General features: G+C 41.2%; 1 protein-coding gene across 6 annotated transcripts in view; it reads left to right on the forward strand.

The window, feature by feature from the left end:
* greb1l (GREB1 like retinoic acid receptor coactivator) overlaps nucleotides 1-16,229 on the forward strand; it is a 42,385-nt gene extending 26,156 nt beyond the window's left edge. For 3 of the 6 annotated variants that reach the window (XM_042429353.1, XM_042429355.1, XM_042429354.1), the window contains exons 9-34: nucleotides 615-752; nucleotides 882-1,007; nucleotides 1,563-1,700; nucleotides 2,262-2,447; nucleotides 2,626-2,925; nucleotides 3,051-3,179; nucleotides 3,600-3,734; nucleotides 4,144-4,344; nucleotides 4,546-4,726; nucleotides 5,304-5,493; nucleotides 6,325-6,461; nucleotides 6,660-7,002; nucleotides 7,403-7,518; nucleotides 7,865-8,097; nucleotides 8,575-9,140; nucleotides 9,523-9,622; nucleotides 9,780-9,926; nucleotides 10,027-10,166; nucleotides 10,349-10,510; nucleotides 10,706-10,910; nucleotides 11,536-11,698; nucleotides 11,808-12,035; nucleotides 12,129-12,270; nucleotides 12,396-12,596; nucleotides 13,239-13,377; nucleotides 13,731-16,229. In XM_042429353.1, coding sequence (XP_042285287.1) covers nucleotides 615-752; nucleotides 882-1,007; nucleotides 1,563-1,700; nucleotides 2,262-2,447; nucleotides 2,626-2,925; nucleotides 3,051-3,179; nucleotides 3,600-3,734; nucleotides 4,144-4,344; nucleotides 4,546-4,726; nucleotides 5,304-5,493; nucleotides 6,325-6,461; nucleotides 6,660-7,002; nucleotides 7,403-7,518; nucleotides 7,865-8,097; nucleotides 8,575-9,140; nucleotides 9,523-9,622; nucleotides 9,780-9,926; nucleotides 10,027-10,166; nucleotides 10,349-10,510; nucleotides 10,706-10,910; nucleotides 11,536-11,698; nucleotides 11,808-12,035; nucleotides 12,129-12,270; nucleotides 12,396-12,596; nucleotides 13,239-13,377; nucleotides 13,731-13,894 — 4,910 coding nt within the window. In that variant the 3' untranslated portion in view covers nucleotides 13,895-16,229. The remainder of the gene's footprint in view (nucleotides 1-614; nucleotides 753-881; nucleotides 1,008-1,562; nucleotides 1,701-2,261; nucleotides 2,448-2,625; nucleotides 2,926-3,050; nucleotides 3,180-3,599; nucleotides 3,735-4,143; nucleotides 4,345-4,545; nucleotides 4,727-5,303; nucleotides 5,494-6,324; nucleotides 6,462-6,659; nucleotides 7,003-7,402; nucleotides 7,519-7,864; nucleotides 8,098-8,574; nucleotides 9,141-9,522; nucleotides 9,623-9,779; nucleotides 9,927-10,026; nucleotides 10,167-10,348; nucleotides 10,511-10,705; nucleotides 10,911-11,535; nucleotides 11,699-11,807; nucleotides 12,036-12,128; nucleotides 12,271-12,395; nucleotides 12,597-13,238; nucleotides 13,378-13,730) is intronic. The other 3 variants (XM_042429357.1, XM_042429356.1, XM_042429358.1) reach the window with 3 other exon arrangements.
* The last annotated feature ends 1,588 nt before the right edge of the window (nucleotides 16,230-17,817 follow it).

The following is a 17,817-nucleotide window of genomic DNA, read 5'->3' on the forward strand; positions in this document are numbered from 1 at the left end:
TGCTACACCTGCCAATCAATGTTTTAGTATATTGCATACACAGTGAATATGAGATTGGAAAAATTGGGTCTTTGGCAATAGACGTATATAGATGTATTGCAAATCGATAAGCCAATGTCAGTACTGACTCATTTTTATGTATTGCTCAGTCTCTGCAGACAGTCACACTTGGGAAAATATATTTATATGTACTGTATATAATATTTCTATGTTTTTATTTTATCATTATTTAATTATATTTCCATAATCATTAAATATCTACAGTATGTCTACAGTATAGACAATAAAGTTAAATATATATGTCTTGTATTCAGATTCAAAGGGCTTTATTTTCAGGGTCATAATCATATACAGTATTGCCAAAGTACTTAACATATATAATACATCTCAGAAGAGGGAAAAGTGAAAAGAAAGAAAATAAATTGTATGTATGTACTGTATATATATATATATATATATATATATATATATGTGTGTGTGTGTGTGTGTGTGTGTGTGTGTGTGTGTGTGTGTGTGTGTGTGTGTGTGTGTGTGTGTGTGTGTGTGTGTTTGTGTATATATATGTATCTTATCTTTGTAAATCTGTGTGTTTATGTGCATGTGTGTGTTTCCAGTGCCCACAGCTCTAAGGGTGAACGGGCCGACTAATGGCCTGGGTGTTGATGGACGTCCTCCATTACTGAGTCCTTCCCAGGTCTCCTTAGGGCCTCAAGGTCAGGGGTATCGCACTGCTGACTTGGGAGACAGTCCAGGTAATGCTCTCGCTTCTCCTGAACAAACAGTTAGAGGCACAATATGTGTTATACTATGTTCATGCTCAATTTTTTTTGAGTGCTCAAATGTTCTATTATGATGTTTTCTGTTTCTGTTTTGATGTCCAGTGTCCTCGGCCATGAACTCTGGTCCTCCAAAGAAGCGCCACCGGAGCTGGCATCCCAGTTCACTGGTGCCTGTCCCACCGACAGCCGTCCCTGTGCCAGCCATCCGGCCAATAGTTTGTTCTCCAGGTCAGTTCATGAACCCTATCAAGATGGCTCTTAGAGCCATAATGTATTCAACATGAGTCAGTGTGAGCTGTGTTGTAAATTGACCCTCTTATTTTGTCTCATTTTTTGCTCATTTTGCTGTCTGTGCGTATGTGTGTGTGTGTGTGTGTGAGTGTGTGAAGTGTGTGTCTGTGCTCTTAGGAGTGTAGACTTTGTTGTTTATAGCCCCCCCTCCCTCCAGTTTGGGGATGAGAAAACCTCATCCCTGACGTTCTGTGGTTGTTAGGGATGATTCACTCTACATCTCCATGGAGATAGAGCTGGAGAGTTTGTTGTAGAAATGATTAAAACATTAAAAAAAAGCTGCCACATCATGCAATTGTGGTTATATATACCACCATCATTGCAAATAAATTGCCTATCCTGTTTTATTTTCTTCCAATTGCAAAATGGCCACAATACAGCAGCTACAGTTCTAATCAGTTTTCTTTAAAACTTAAGCGAAGCTGCAATTTAGCTGTAAGTAACTGCTAACTAATCCCACTACTGACATGTCACTCTTTTATTTATGACCAGGTTCTGTATTAGGAGTGTCCTCTCCTCAGCCACCAGTGGCAGGGGTCATTCAACCCCAACCTGTCACCGCTGGAGAGACGGTCATCGTCCCCGACAACCTGCTTAACTCTTCAGGAGTTCGCCCCGTCATCCTCATTGGTACAAGATTCTTTCAGTGATGTGTTACTTGCAAAATAAGCATCATCCTGCATATAAATAATGTTAATTCATGTCAGAAAAAAAGGGACTCAGAGTCTGTTTTACCTCCAAGTAGAATAAAGTAAATTAATATTTTTCTAGTTATCCAGGTGATGATTATCAGGACCACCATTAGAAGCACAGAAGTTATACAGTCTTTTCAGAAAAGTAGAAAAGTAGTTTGCTTTTTTCTACAAAAGACTTTGTGGTACTTCTTACTTTGACGTTTCAAATCTAAAGGCTGGTTGAACTCTATTTCAGTAAATGAAAACCCACCTAAACTGAGTTCAGGCGGGTTTACTGTCCATTATTTTCCCCTTGTAGCATTACATATAGCACTCATTCAACAAAGAGCAGTAATATTGTAAAAAAATACAAAGTAAACAGAAAATTATTATACATACCGAGTGAAAACAGGTATCCATATTTCCCTTTCCTATGAGACACATGGAGACTCTTGTTGTTGTTGTTACTTGTTGACAGTATATTTCAGTTGTATCTAATGATGACTTTTCTTTTCAGGGCATGGCACTTTACCTTATTTCTATGGGAACGTCGGGGATATAGTGGTGAGCCCCCTGCTGGTCAGCTGCTATAAAAGCGGCCAGCTGACAGAGAAAACCTTGGAGACCTTGGGCCTCAACAGCAGCCAGCTACTCAGTGTGGAGACAATGATTCTGCTCACTTTGCAGTATCTTGCACGTTTAGGTAAGCAGTAAATACATTCCGTCATGTGTGTTTTTACTTAAATGTTGCATGTTAGCTGTTAGTAAGCACACAGGTTAGTGAGGTAGATTGACCGTCGAGATTCTGTGTCTTAATCAAACACAGAAATATCCCTAGCAAAACAAATATCTAAATTTGGTGTACGTGATTTTTCTTGCAGGCTCGGAGCAGATTCCCCTGAGGGAGGAGCTGGAACAGATTGTTTTGAAAGCCATGCTTTGCTGTCCCGGGGGTCCCGCCATCTCCCCGTCCCAGCTGCCCTGGTTGGCTCGGCTGGAAGCCAGCGTCTCTGGGGGCAGTGTCCAAGTAGTGGTTACTCATAACTCTTTGGGAGAGGGTATTTCTGAATCACTGCGTTCTCTCAGTGAGGCTCCTCACCACCAGCAATGCCTGCCCACATATGTAGTCATCATATGTGCCTCTAAAATGAGCGGCAACGAGTTCTGCGTGCTGGTTTTAAGTAAGTTTTTCGGCCTGGCTGCTCCACTTCAGTATCTGGATTGATCTTATTACTTTGACTGAATTGTACAAGATATGTATGATGATCTGGCTGTAATGTAATCTAAACATATGTGTTGGACACAGGAAAGTATCAAGCGCGGGCCTTGGCTGAGGGCATGCTGACAACCAACGAATTTCTGAAAGAAATCAGCTATGAGCTCATTACAGGGAAAGTCAGTATCTTGGCGTCTCACTTCAAAACCACATCGCTAGGTAAGCTCCATTCTATCTATTCTGTGTTTGTTGTCTGATGAAGGAAAAAATCAAATAGGAAGAAATTAAATCACCAATATTCGATAGTCCTAGATAGTTGATAAAAGTAGCATCACTTTGTTACTTTAAATTTGCCATCATCTGTCTTATTTTAGGGCTGTGAATCATTGTGTCCGAGTATGTAGTCATATGCAGATATTTAAATTTTTTACAGGCAGCAAAACAGTTATCACTCATCAACTGCAGACTAATATATATACATCCCAATATAACTTCTGTAATCTGTAATCACAATTGAATAATATCAAGGAAACTTAGTGAGTCATGATGCTGCTACTATTTTTAAAGATGTAATAACTGTGTTTGTGTCTGAGACAATAGTGAGGTCGTGTGTGGCTATGCCGTAATGCTTTCTTTTAGGGGACAATCTGGACAAGCAGCTGGTACGATATCAGCGTAGACGGAAGGGCCAGGTCATCCAGCCCTTCCAGGGCGATGTCACTGACCACATCCACTCCCAGGAGGCTGCCAGCATGTCACCACCCTCAGACAGAGGTTAGACTGCTCTCTAACTGCACTGCTTGGCTTCTTTTGCTGGAGGCTGGTTAAACTGTTTTGTTTTCAGAGTTTTTAATCAGTCAAAACAACATTTCACTTATAGACAAATGTAAGCAAGATTATCAGCAAGGCATCAAAATGTTACTGAATCAATATGTTGCTGACCACTGTGGTGATTTATCTAAACCAATCATTTTACTGTTTTACTGTTTGTCTTCATTCCGACTGTACTGGTTGGCAGCAAATGTGACGGTTATCTTTTTCAGTGGTAGCAATATTCTCTACATTCAAACCAGCAGAATTATTTGAGGTTTACTGTGGTTAAAATGTATGTTTTCCATTATATTGACAACTACTGTAAATTGATGTTATGTTCTTGGTTTTCTCCTTTTTTGTTTCCCTGTAGCAGAGCTGCTAAGTAACGTCTTCCAGATCTATCCGGCCCAGCTGACTGTGGCACGGAGCCTCCTCTCTCAAGTTTGCTCCATTGCTGACTCAGGAACCCAAAACCTCGACTTGGGGCGCTTTAGTAAAGTAGACTTCCTTGTTTTGGTCCCGCCCTCTCACATTCTGGTACACCAGACGGCACAGCGCATCCGACAATCAGGTATGTGCCCCCAGCACAGAACATCTGCATGATTTAAGATGGTTTTTGATCCCTACTAAGGACTAAGGGTTGACTGTTCCACAACTTAAGTTTTGTTTCAGTAAGTTGTGACTAAAAGATTCTATGAAACAGTTGAGTCTCATCCAAATGCATTAATTATTACTTGTTTTTTTTTTGTTTTGTTTTGTTTTTTTTGCACAGGAGTGCTCGTGGACCTGGGTATTGAAGAAGCCTCCTTAGCCCACCAGAAACCTGACAAGTATGTGGTGCGTCTGGACGGTGACGTCCACGCCAAGATGGAAGCCTTCATGAGAAAAGTCAAACAGAACCCGTACACCTTGTTTGTCCTCATCCATGACAACTCGCATGTCGACCTCACAAGGTAAGACGACACACACAGAAACACGTTTTCTCTGCTGATAATGTGAAAAGATGAGTTGTTATGGCTGCAAATCTGGCCTTGTCCTGATTAAAATTGAAAGAGGAGAACAGCTGTGAGCAAGTGGGAACAAATACAGAACACAATCTATACCTTGAATTTTGCTCAAATGTAGGTCAGATCATTTGAGATCTCCATTTTTTATTTATTGTAGTCATAGTTGGTTCTAAGTGATGTTTATTTTTCCTTTTCTGCTGATGCATTTTGACATTTATCTATTCAGTGATGGTTGCTACTGCTGCTCATGCCAAGATCCTGTTTGTTCCAAGCAAACTACTGTTTTCCCTGCCAGAAACATAAAATAGATCACTTCCTGTTTTCCAGAGGATTTTTCTTGGGAACAACCTACAACACACTGGGCAGTTTTAAGCAAATGTAAAAGCCTTCCTGAACCATGTCCTGAATCAAGTTGTTATTTGTGTCCTTTGCTAATGTGGTATGACAAGTATGTAACATGTTATAAACAACTATTGTAAGATCTGCACATTTCAAACACTTTGCCCTACCTCTTCCTCTCCAGTGCTCTGTCAGGCTCTGTGTGCCATGGGGAGCTGCAGGGTCTGGCTGACCGGGTGGTGAACTGCCAGGAAGTCTTGGATGCGATGAACCTACTTGTCTTGCAGGTCAGCTGCTTCCCCTACACCCTGCAGACCCACCAGTCCCGCATCAGCATCCACAACGAGGTTCATTGGCCCTCCAATGAAAGTCTGGTGAGTATTTTTAGTCCAATGGATTTTGTTGTATACTAAGAGCCCAATAAGTTGTTGTTAAAGGGTGTCAAAGGAATAAAAATACTACTTTCTTGTGTGTTGTTAAAAATCAAACATCACACAACTTTAAAGAGATATAGTTTGGTGAAAGTCATGCAGATATTTCAGCTCTAAATTTTGTTAAATTTCAATGTTTTGCAGCATGCAGAGGTCTGTAACAGTTGTGGTTTAGCTGCTCCACCTGGTGGACTTAAAATGCACTTACAAAAATAAATGAAATATGACTTTCTGTAGATATGGTCCATGTTTTACACTTTAACCATGTGATGCTACTGAGTCTTCAAAAATATTTGGTTTTGGTTTTAGGTTACTGTTTGTGTGGTGATAATTATATTTATATTTAATGCATAAACAGAATTTAGGTTTGGCTTAATGATACTGTGTGTAAGCTGAACACTGTTCTTTATCACAGAAGCATATAACAGACTCAGGTCTTTAAGATTTGATTTTTCCTGCTGCAGAAAAGTGTAAGGGTGTTCTTTATTTGTTATTCTAATCAATATATTGACCTGAGTTTACAGCAGCCCTACATAACATTTAAATATCCTTTGGATGACCTTAATTTTAGCAGTGATTCCCAAAACTGGAATCAGGATCCCGGGCCCTCTAAGGGGAAGTTAGGATAAGGCTCACATATGTATTTGCATAATAAATTAGCTCTGCTTTTCAACACTCTGAATTTGGTGCAGTAGTAATGGTGTGGACATTTGGTGTGCAGGTTCGTCTCTTCTGTGTATTCACACTCAGTCATGTTGCATGGTTTTCTTCCAGCAGGGGGAGCAGTTCCCTAATGAGTTGGTCTACTTTGGCCTGAGGGACTACAGCAGCTCCCTGCAGTGGGGCGTGGCCAGCCCCATTCTGCGTTGTGATGATGCGTTTGAGAAGATGGTCCACACTCTGCTGGAAAGGTGAGTATGGAGTCAATAAAGAGTTGACATCAAATATTTTAGATAGCTCCTTCTGTCTTTTTTAGTGGCATTTAGTCAAAAGTTCCAGATGTTACAATTATGTTCAGAAACTTGTCACAACTGTTCCCAACATTATAAGAAATATCGTCATCAGCTAAAAACAAACCAAATAACAAACTCTCTTATTTCTTATCCTAGACATCCCCACCTACACAGCATGGTGATCCGCAGCTACCTCCTGATTCAGCAGTACACTGAGGCCATGATGGCCCTGACCTCCTCCCCGTCCCTGAGAGACCACATAACCCCAGAGACTCTGGCCATGGTAGAGGACCTGATCAATGCCCCAAGCAGAGAGGGCTCTCAGGGCCGGGGCCACATGCTGCTTGTCCGCGTCCCCTCACTACAGCTGGCCATGCTGGCCCGCGAGCGGCTAGAGGACGTGAGGGACAAGCTGGGCCTCCAGCTGTGCTTCGCCGTGCTGCTGGGAAGCCCCGCCTCCGAGCTCAACCTGCCCAGAAACTTCACCAGCCGCCTCAGGGTGAGTGATGTGAAAGCCAGAGTCGCATGAGTCTTTTCTTTTGATAATTTTTTCTCCTTAACATTTTAAATATTTATACAAATTTACTGTCAAGCAAGATGCGTTCAGGGAATCACATCCACATTGTGTAACACTCAAGTTCATCAATGTTTGAATAAATAACATTGTTTTGACTTTATTCTCAAAATTTGCTTATTTTTCTCAGACTTCTGACCTTAATCTCTGATCATCTTTTCTTAAACTATCAAATTTTTTCTTGAAACTTGCTTTTCTTATTTGCACCTTCTGTCCACACAAACTTCATTTTAACCATCATGAGACACCAAAAATCTCATTAGCTCAGTAGATCTTTTGACCTGTAAAGTTATTAAAGTAATTGTGTGTTGTGTTTTGCTTGCAGGCATGGCGAGGCTGTGAGAACGAAGACTGGGTACCGCACACTTATGAGGATCTGGAAGGACTGCCCTGCATTGTCATCCTCACGGGAAAAGACCCTCTTGGAGAGACTTTCCCCAGGTAATCGCTTACTTCACAATACCCTGCTGATCTTTTCATGGAGAGTATAGAATGATTCCTTTTGACTCATCTGTAATTCCTGTACAAGAGAGGTCTAGTTACTTTTGGTCTTGTACCGCTGTGTCAGATCTGTGTCGTGTGTCAGCATCAATAAACTGAATTAGATTTATAGCAAAACCATCAAATTTAGTAATTCAGTTTCAATTTCTAACATATCTTGGGCATCCTGATGGTGTATTATTTACAAATAAATGTATTTTTTTATTTTAAATGTTTTCTTAAAATTCATGATCTGTAATTATATTTCATTTTCTGAACGACAATCTTTACTTTTTTGCCCTTCTAGGTCTCTGAAATATAGTGACTTGCGTCTAATTGACTCAAGCTACTTGACTCGCACAGCCCTGGAGCAAGAGGTAGGTCTGGCTTGCACCTATGTGTCCATGGGTGTGGTCCAGGAGCCTAAGAAGGCAATGGTCCCTCGGGAATCAGACGGAGAGAAGGCCACCACCAGCTTGAATGATGGAGATGAGCTGGAAAGACCTCAGAGCAATGGCAGTGCAGCAACCAGAACCTCTGGTGAGTCCCTGATCTCAGTGAGATACTGAATCTTAAGATTAAAGATGCAAACACAAGTGGCAAAAAGTTAGCTTCTGCGAGTCTGTAAACTGCTTTTTACATTATATACAACTGGGAAAAAACTGGAAGAGAGCTACTGTTGTTCCACTGACATATCAACTGTTCACATTAACTTGCCTCACTGGAAAGCAGATAAGTCAGTATGCAAAGCTGTTAAATGTGGGAGTGAGTGTGTAGAAGTAGCAAGTAGCAGCATCATCATTGCAACATGAAAGAGAAGGTTTTATAGGAAATCTGGTCTTAATTTGAAGAAATAACTGTGTGTAGTCATCTCATCTGTTATCACAGTCGTTTAAAGTAATCATACCAAATTATTACATTTTGTATAAATTAAAAGCTTAATACTTTGTACCTGTAAGTGATATCTTACAAGTTCACTTTATGTGTATTAATTATTCACATTTTACTCTCCTTCAGGCTCTTTGGCAGAGAATGGTGTCAGTTCATCTGATGTTGCCGACTCTTTCCAGAAGCCCTCAACCTCTACCTGCCCACCTGAAGGTGCCGTCACCTCGGACGTGGGCACAGTGACACAAGGCTTCAAGCAGGAGTGCGATTCCCTTGGAAGCCAGCTCTCCTCCAACCCTTCCAAAACCTCCAAGGCCCCTCCGTCCCTTTACTCCAGCTCCTCCTCTTCCTCCCTCTCCCCGTCTTCCTCTTCCACCCAGAGGCCCAGCCAGTCCACACAGTGCGGTCGAGAACCGAGGCCCGCCCGAGTGTCACCGCGGACGGTCATTATGTCACGAGCGGCGTACAACCTGCTGTCGGGGGAGTCGGGGAGCCAGCTGAACTCTTTCTCCCTGCTGCCTCATGCGGACGTGGCCTGGAGCAGCCCGCTGAGGCCCCTGATCACTCATGACCTCCAGAGGGCAGAGCAGAGCGTGTACTACCGTCAGTGGACCATCGCCAGGCAGCATCACGCAGATTATGAAGCTCCGCCTGTGCCGCATCCACGACGGCTGCTACTCAGTGGACCTCCACAGGTAACAAAACTAAAGAACTACTTCTTCCACAAGTACATATTCTGGATGACTGCATCTTGTATCACCATATATGTGTATTACATAAGATTATATTTATAAGGGAATATTTTGAAAAACAGAAAATATCTGCTGTTCACATATAGAGAAGAGTGAAAAGACAATGAAAGACAAACAAAAAGGAAAATTATATTAATTAAAACCCAGATTTCCTATTAGAAACAGCCAGTAAAAGAACATAGTACTTATTCTTGGCCTAAAATGACAAAATGCCTGAATATTATTGTGGAATTTATCAATTAAATCAAAATGTATGTATTTATGCATCTCTGGATGTTAAGTGTTATTCCAACATAACAAGGATTATTTTTTTGTCCTTTTCTAGGTGGGAAAAACAGGTGCCTACCTGCAGTTTCTCCGTATCCTATTTCGAATGCTCATCAAACTGTTGGAGGTAGATGTGTATGATGAGGAGGAGGAAGAAGGTGAGGATTATTGGGACTTAACTGTTTCATTTGTTTGTATTCATTATTTTGGACATGTTAAATACATTAAATGATGAAGAACTAAATGTGAGATTGTCTTTTTCATGACGGTTATTCATTTTTAATTCCCATTCTTTCATGTTTCCCCAATCTCCAGAAACATCAGAGGTTACAACTCCAGCAAACAGCCAGTGGCCTGACATTGAGGAGATACGCAAACTACCATTTGACCCCTACCCCAGAGACTCAAAGTTCAGGAAGGCTAGCCCTGTTTACTCTGACAAGATGCCAAAGGGCTTAACAGGTAAACACTAATATGCAAACACACAACAGAGGCACTTATTATTTAAACAAGCTTGTCTCAAAGTTGGAGTTTGAATATGTTTGATTTTTGGTATCTGCAGATTTTAAACAAGAAGGAGAGATCCAAACAGCAGCCAAACGAGAGACCAAGTCCATACGTCTCAGCAGGTTTGCAGCTCACAATGCCTTTCATCACTGTGAACAGTGTCACCGCTACTGTGAAGCTGGTCCTGCCACACAGGTGAGTGCAGTATGCAGGCTGAGGCACTCATCTGCTGCTCTATCGCAGACATATACATACACACACCTACTGTATACCCTAACCTATCAAAATACTATGATACTTGAAAGCTTTTTACTCTTTGCAGTCATGCCTAATGGCATTCTCTCTGTGTTAATAATGCATTTATGTGTGTGTTATAGCTGTCGGAGTGCACCTTCCATGCTTTCACCTTCTGCTCTTCCATGCTGGGGGAAGAGGTTCAGCTCCAGTTTGTCATTCCCAAAGCCAAGGAGCAGCACTTTGTCTTCAGTCAGCAGGGCAGCCACTTAGAGAGTATGCGCCTGCCTCTGGTCTCCACCAAGGTTAGTTTATAACTCAGTATATACGTCTACAGTATGTGTTAGTGTGAAAGTATGTACATGTATAGAGAGAGAGAGAGTCTGCTTGTTCATCTCTCCCTGCCACAGTTCATAATCAGAAATCAGAAATTGGAAATGATCTTTGATTTAGCTGAGTCACATTTTCACTTTTCTCTCTCTCTCTGCCTCTGTCTCTAGGACCCGGATCTGTTGAAGAGTCCAATCTTCACCCCAACTACAGGACGCCAAGAGCACGGCCTGCTCAACATTTTTCATGCCATGGAGGGTGCCGCTCATCTGCACATCCTGGTGGTCAAGCAATTTGAGATGCCCCACTACAGGAAGTACTGGCCCAACCACATCCTGCTCGTCCTACCGGCTATGTTCAACAACGCTGGAGTTGGTGAGTGATGTTTGGCATTGACCAGCAGTGGTGACCATTTAGGTTTTCCAAGTGTTTTACTGTTTGTAAAAGGTGAACTGGATTAAGGTTATGTTTGCATCACCACATACTTATCTCTTTGCTGATAATGGAGGATTTATAACAGACAGTGAGCCGCCCTGGTCATATTTATTACAGTTAGTCATGTTTGTTTGCAGTAGGTGAAAGTGTAAATGTAGCTTAACCAATGAGAGACAGCCATCATAAATGAAACCATCATCTACAGTGCAGTGGTCTGATTTGTAAGATGGCCAATCAAGTGTACAGCCTTTCAGGAATGGGTGTAACTACCATTGACTCTTTAACCAATTTTGTCTCACCATGACACAGAGAGTCACCGTGGCTGCTTGCCAATATTCTGTTCAGCATAGAACCACTACACTTTGTACTGTAATATGCAAACATCATTTACCTTGACGTAACCTTATCTTAACTGTTCAAGTTCACTCGCAAATTTGTAATGAATACACACACCATGCAAAATTGAATGTTCAGCATTTAAATTTTACATGCAAAGCTTATTGCAGGAAAGTAATATAAGGAAATATAGATTAAAAATTGACAGAAGTGCTCCTGTCTGTTTAAGGTGCTGCTCGCTTCATGATCAAAGAGCTGTCATACCATAACCTGGAGCTGGAGAGAAACCGTTTGGAGGAGCAAGGTGTTAAGAGGCAAGATGTATGGCCTTTCATTGTCATGATGGACGACTCCTGCGTGCTGTGGAACGTCCACCAACAAGCAGACAGCAGGTAGTAATCGTTTGTGATTTGTATAATTTGCAATTGAGTTACCCCTATTGCTAAGGTTGAAAAAAGTATATGTTCAGGCTTTTTAAATTGTGTTTTGTCTGTTTTCTAGTGAGACATGTGATGGAGGCTCAACCCTCACCAACGTGTCTCTGAAAATGGTGCTGCAGCATATGGAGACCACACCGAAGATCTCCCTCTATGCGATGTGTGGCACGCGCAAATGGAGCAGTAGCCTGGCTCGCAAGCCTCAGAGCAACCCCTTCACTCGGTGTCACCTCCATGACTTTGTCATGCTTAATGTGGATCTGACGCAGAATGTTCAATATGACCTCAATCGGTAAGTTAGCAGAGGATTGTGTCAGTCAGCTAGTCAGTTAGTGGTGGGTGTTATCTTGATGATTTAACATCGCTTTTTTGTGCCAATGTGCAGATATAGTTGTGAGGAGGTGGACTTTAATCTAAGAGTGAACAGTAGCGGGCTGCTGCTTTGTCGCTTCAACTACTTCAGCCTGATGAAGAAACACATTCCAGTTGGGGGAAACAAAGATTTAATGGTCAAACCTAAACTCATGGTGGGTATTTTATTCATACAACATCACAGCTTCACTGTTGATCCAAAATTCCTTTATTATTATTATTTTCTCTTGTTGCAACATGAAACACACTCTAATACATAACTGTTTCATTCTATCTCCAGGAAATAGAAAACCCCGCACCAATCAGCCCGTCCCAGTATGTCTGCGCCCCAGACAGCGAGCAGACCCTGCTGGATGCCCCGGCCCAGTTCCTGCTGGAAAGGTTCCTGCAGAGCTGCAGCCACAGACTGTTTCCTAAGGCTGTTCAGAACAGAAACAACCCAGTTCTGTCCATAGATAGCTACCTCAACATCAGCCCGGAGGTAAGAGCCCCCGAGGAGCTGAAGGTCAAAGCAGGAGAGGAGACTATTAGCATCATCCCATCAACTTAAACCCACAGGAAGACCGAACAGCTGTTGAGAAACCCTCTTTTTCCATAAAAGTCAAATGCCATTAACAGTTTCACAGGAATCTCTAAAATGTTAACAGTTACAAAAGTAAGAAAAACCTGCTGAGTTTTTCTTCAAATGCTTTCATAAGCATAAGTTTGCAGAATTTTGTAAAGCCACAGAAAACGTTGCAGATTTCCAGCCATCTGTTTTGCTTAGAACACTCTGACCTGCATCCTCACGCATGTGCAAACAGTGAGTGCTGACAATGCATATTTGGACTGTGCAATGTGCATATGAGGTGATAACCGCTTTGCTCTGCACACCTTGATTATTTGCATACCAAGACAAATTTTTGTGTTTGTTTTGTCACCTCTAATGGGAATAAAGCATGATGCATAGTTGCACACAATGCAGCCTGTAATATTTGCTTATGAAGATGACCTAGTGGTTCCCCAAAGTGATGATTAAGGTTGCATAATAATTATTTAATTCACTTTATCCTAAACAAATATGTGTCATGTTTTCTCAATTGCCTTGATTAGTAAAGTTTTTATGTCTTATCTTGTGTCACAGATTTCTGTGTGCTACATCAGCTCTCGTCCACACTCCACCAACCTGAACCATCAGGGCCTGGTGTTCAGTGGCTTGCTGCTTTACCTCTGTGACTCCTTCGTCGTCTCTGGACTCCTCAAGAAATTCCGCTTCCTCAAAGGTGAAACATCAGTGTAGTCTTAGTTTTTGCGTGCGCTTATATCTTTGTTGTTTCTGTTTTCACATCATCTGCTTCAAGTTGTTCTATGAGACCACAGTGGTACATGTGGTATGTGGGAGTAGCATTTCTGTGTACGTGTTCCTGTGTTGTTTCTTGTTTGTTGACCTATTTCTGACCACATTAACTCAATAATGGTATATGATAGAATCATTATACATAGACTCCCACATACTGTACAATTGGTGGGTTTAAGAAGCAACATCAGCATTAGTGGGGATTTTAGACTAGTTTTGTAGTTTTGACTTACACTTTGCAATCTACCAGCTAAGTTTTGACTCTGATCATGTCCACAGGTGCCACGCTCTGTGTTATCTGCCAGGACCGAAGTTCCCTGCGCCAGACCATTGTCAGACTGGAGCTGGAGGATGAGTGGCAGTTCCGCCTGCGGGACGAGTTTCAGACAGCCAACTGCAGCGAGGATCGGCCCCTCTACTTTCTGACTGGCCGCCATGTTTGAACCTGTTTGAAACAGCCAGGGTCCCCTACTTTGCTGCAGAAACACAATCAGAAACGAGGGGAGATTTGATTCCGAACCAGCCAGCAATCACAATTCTTGCCATTCCGATGGAAGGTCAGAGGGGATACGCTGGAGCACAAGACCCGCAGTGCCCCCACAAGAGGACACATGGTCACCTAACGTGGCTTTCCTTACATCTGTACTACCACAGTGCACTATGTCTGGCTCTGATGAGGGTCAGTGCATGTTTTTAACTCTTGCTTGTAGCTGGGCTTGTCTCCACTCGAGACTTCTACACAAAAAGACTTTGCTGTGAAAGAAAAAGCACAGCTGAAACTGAACTTTCATTGTTTTGTTGTTGTATTTCACAAAAATGGACGCTCTCCTATTGATAATGTGACTATTTGAAGATTGTATGTGTGCATGGACTATGACTACAGTATGTCCCATCCTGGACATACGTGTTTATCTCAGGGTTTTAAAGGGAGATCAAAGGGAGGTCACTTATGGGGGTTAAGTTTTCTCCCTGTTCACCATGTATTTTTGGCATTAACTTATGTTGGCACCAAAGACATCCTCAGCTGCACCTTGCCTTTACCTGTTCCTTGTCCCTTCATACCTGCTCTGCCTCTCAAACTCCATGAAGCTCATTGACTATAAAGAGACAGCTCACTTCATTTAAATATAACCACAGAGGTTGGTCTATACTTACAGTACGCCAGTGAATCGTATTTTTATCATCAAGAGTATAATGCCATTGGGATTAAAACAACAAGTGGCTATTTGAGCTAGCACACTTAAACTGCAAATGGGGACTCCTTTTCTCTTGTGCCTCTAAAATATTTATGCGGCATCGATAATCCTTCTGGCAAGGAGCTGTACGAGTGTGGTTTTATTTTCCAAATGACTTTCACAGGAATGTATCCAAAGACTATATTTGAGTGATCTATACATTCACAACTGAAAAAAGTACAAGAATGTAGGACGTTAATATTCTATTACCACTTAAATATACAACTATGACCTTGGTCTGTTGTTCAAAAGAGACATATATGACCCGCCACAGGGTTTTATTTTTACAACTCATCTTATGGCCAATCAGTCAGAGCAACGTGAAAGTGAGACTAGTTTACAGGTATGTTCTCAATGACAAATATTTTGCATGTAGGCATTTGCTGTTTAAAATGCTGGGTATTGTAAGCATAATCACAATATGTCAGTAAATCCTATGAGCAAGCCCCCTCACTGCCAAATATCCTGCTACTGGCTGTGCCCGGTCTTGGCTACCATCCTCATACCCTAAACTCATTTTCCCCCACAACAATGAGTAATCAAAGAAAAGTTAACACACTGCCAAAAGCAGCTGACCAGGCCAATTCATATACTTGAAAGGAGAATGTTTTTGTATGTTTCTGCACAGGGTTGTCCAAAGAATATGCCTTAAGTGACATTTGATACAGTCATTGCTCGAGTCACTAATTTTTCGGACCAATGAGAATGAAGAAACCATATAACTGTGAGGCGAAGAAATGTTGTCTGGGTGAAGCAAGATGAAATAATTGGATTTCGGACTACTGTACTGTTTAAAGCTTTGTTTACATTATTAATATATTATATCATCCCCTTAACCACTGAGGGTTACTGATGTTTTTTTTAAGTCTTGTGTAACGTTTTCCAGTATATTTTGGTCATAATGTCTTTCTACATTTTATGTTATGTTGCAAAGGCAAGAAGAATCTACCTAGATGTGTCCTTAACCATATGTCTGTATTCCTTCCTGTTCTTGTATTGGATTTTTATTGAGAATGAAAATCAGGTCCATGAGGGATTCTTATTTATTTGACAAGCATTTTGGACTGATAATCATATTGAAGTGTAATATTTGATTGCATGCTTAGCTCGCTTAAGCCAAACGGAGTGCGTCCTCTTCAAAACCATCCATGAAGGCTTTGCACAAGACCCAAACGAATGATTGTTAAATCTACTGAATGTCACTGGGGGTAGGAAATGTGAACTTGCACTATACAAGTTGCCAGCAGAAGAAAATATTTCCCACCAAGCAAAACTGTTAAATGAACCCAAAAATTAGCCCAAATATAAGACTGGTGATTGAAACTATTAGTCAAACTCCAACGGTCCGTAGAATGTCTTAACACTTAATATGCTATTTGCTCTCACAATCTTCACTGAAATGTGCAGCCCAGTGGTAGCCTTGGTGCCTGGCTGATCTACCTCATGTTTACCATTGTGGTTGCAGGCTGTGAACATAATGACATTACAGCCATGCTATTGTTGTTGAAAATTTATGAATGTAATAAAATGACTTCTAAAATGATTTCTGTGTTTTCTCACATTTTAATTTTAATTAGTTTTTCAAATCTGGAAGTACAATCTAACATAGAAAACATTTTTACCCCAAGTTGTCATGGGGTACATCCTAATTTTCAGTTTCTCCATATTTAAACAGTTATATTACTTGTTCGACATATTACTTCATGTAAATAATCAACTTTTTCTAATTTCTGTCAAAGATATTTCCCTTAATTCTCAAAAGATAGATCAACTTTTCCATCTAAGAATTTTTCAGAGCATTATCAAGTCCTTGCTATTTCCTAGGAGTAACAGCTAGCAAAACATCTCGCTACATATTTGTCTCTTTCTTGTATAGCTTCCTCAGTGTTTCCTAAGTACATCATAGTACAGTTGTTTGGAATGGCAAATACCATAATGTCTTTTATGGATGAACTTACCTTGTCTCAGAAAAGCTTTAGTGGTGTGGACCTCCAGAAAAAACTGTGCCTCCAGGTCTCCCCAGAGCCTCTAGCATGGTTGCTGCGTTAAAGTGGTACTCCACTGATTAAGTATTATACTTCCACAGAGCTGGGGGGACTTAGAAGAGACAGATGTGTAGAAAAGAAACAGAATGGTCGAAATTAAAGCAGCAGAGGATGGGTTAAGTTCTAAAAATGCTGGATCCTACGTTTCCCATAATGCAACTTGATGACTTCTTTCATTACAGCTCCCCTGCCTCCCAAAAAGCTCAGATCTATCAAACTCCACACCAACACACTGTAACACTGGCTTTCTGTTTACATTTTTTAGTCTCAAGCCCAAACTGAGAAATATATCATCAGGGTTATTTTTTTCAATCTTTGGAAAACTCCCGCCAGAGCCACAGAAGACATTATACAACGGTTTTCACAGGCTGAGTAGTAGTATAGTAGTAGATTAGACAAGGTAAGTTTATTTGTATGGAACCTTTCAACAACAAGGCAATCCAAACTGCTTTATAAAAGAAAATCAAGACAATATAGAAAGACACGTATGTCACTTATCTTTTTGTATTGTCCTCCTACATATTCAGTGTGGATCACCCCTTTAATGTCCTGCCTTTGATCTGGGGTGTTATGCAGAACTGTGTTTAATTCTTCCATCTGAACTCTATCCATACTCTTGAGTTAGTACATTGTATTACAAACAATATATCTTGTAGTCATCTGAAAAATTCAACATTTACTGTAGCTCCGATTTTTTAAAATCATTTCTGTGTTGTTTTGTTGTGCTTCCCATGTACAGTAAATGCTGAGTATTTTAAAGTGTGAATTGATACAAAGCAGTATTGTTGAAATGCTTGTGCAGCTCTGTCCTTAGTTTGTGATTAATAATCCTCTCACTCTCTCCCCTGCATTCATTCCATCCAAGATCTTTTTACTCTGCTAAAGAATAAATCCCAGGCCCTTGCTCACTTCCCAAGGACCACCTCTCTCGTCTCATCTCAACACCTCTGCAGCCACGCTGCGATAATTCAGTGACCCTCTCATTATCAAAAGCAGAAATGGCCTCATAATGGATGCTAGGATCATCTCTGGCTTCACTCTAAGGGCACAGGGGCATTGTCGGTCCATGGACAGTACTATTTCAGT

The sequence above is a fragment of the Thunnus maccoyii genome, chromosome 12 (assembly GCF_910596095.1).
Source record: "Thunnus maccoyii chromosome 12, fThuMac1.1, whole genome shotgun sequence".
Classification (NCBI taxonomy): domain Eukaryota; kingdom Metazoa; phylum Chordata; class Actinopteri; order Scombriformes; family Scombridae; genus Thunnus; species Thunnus maccoyii.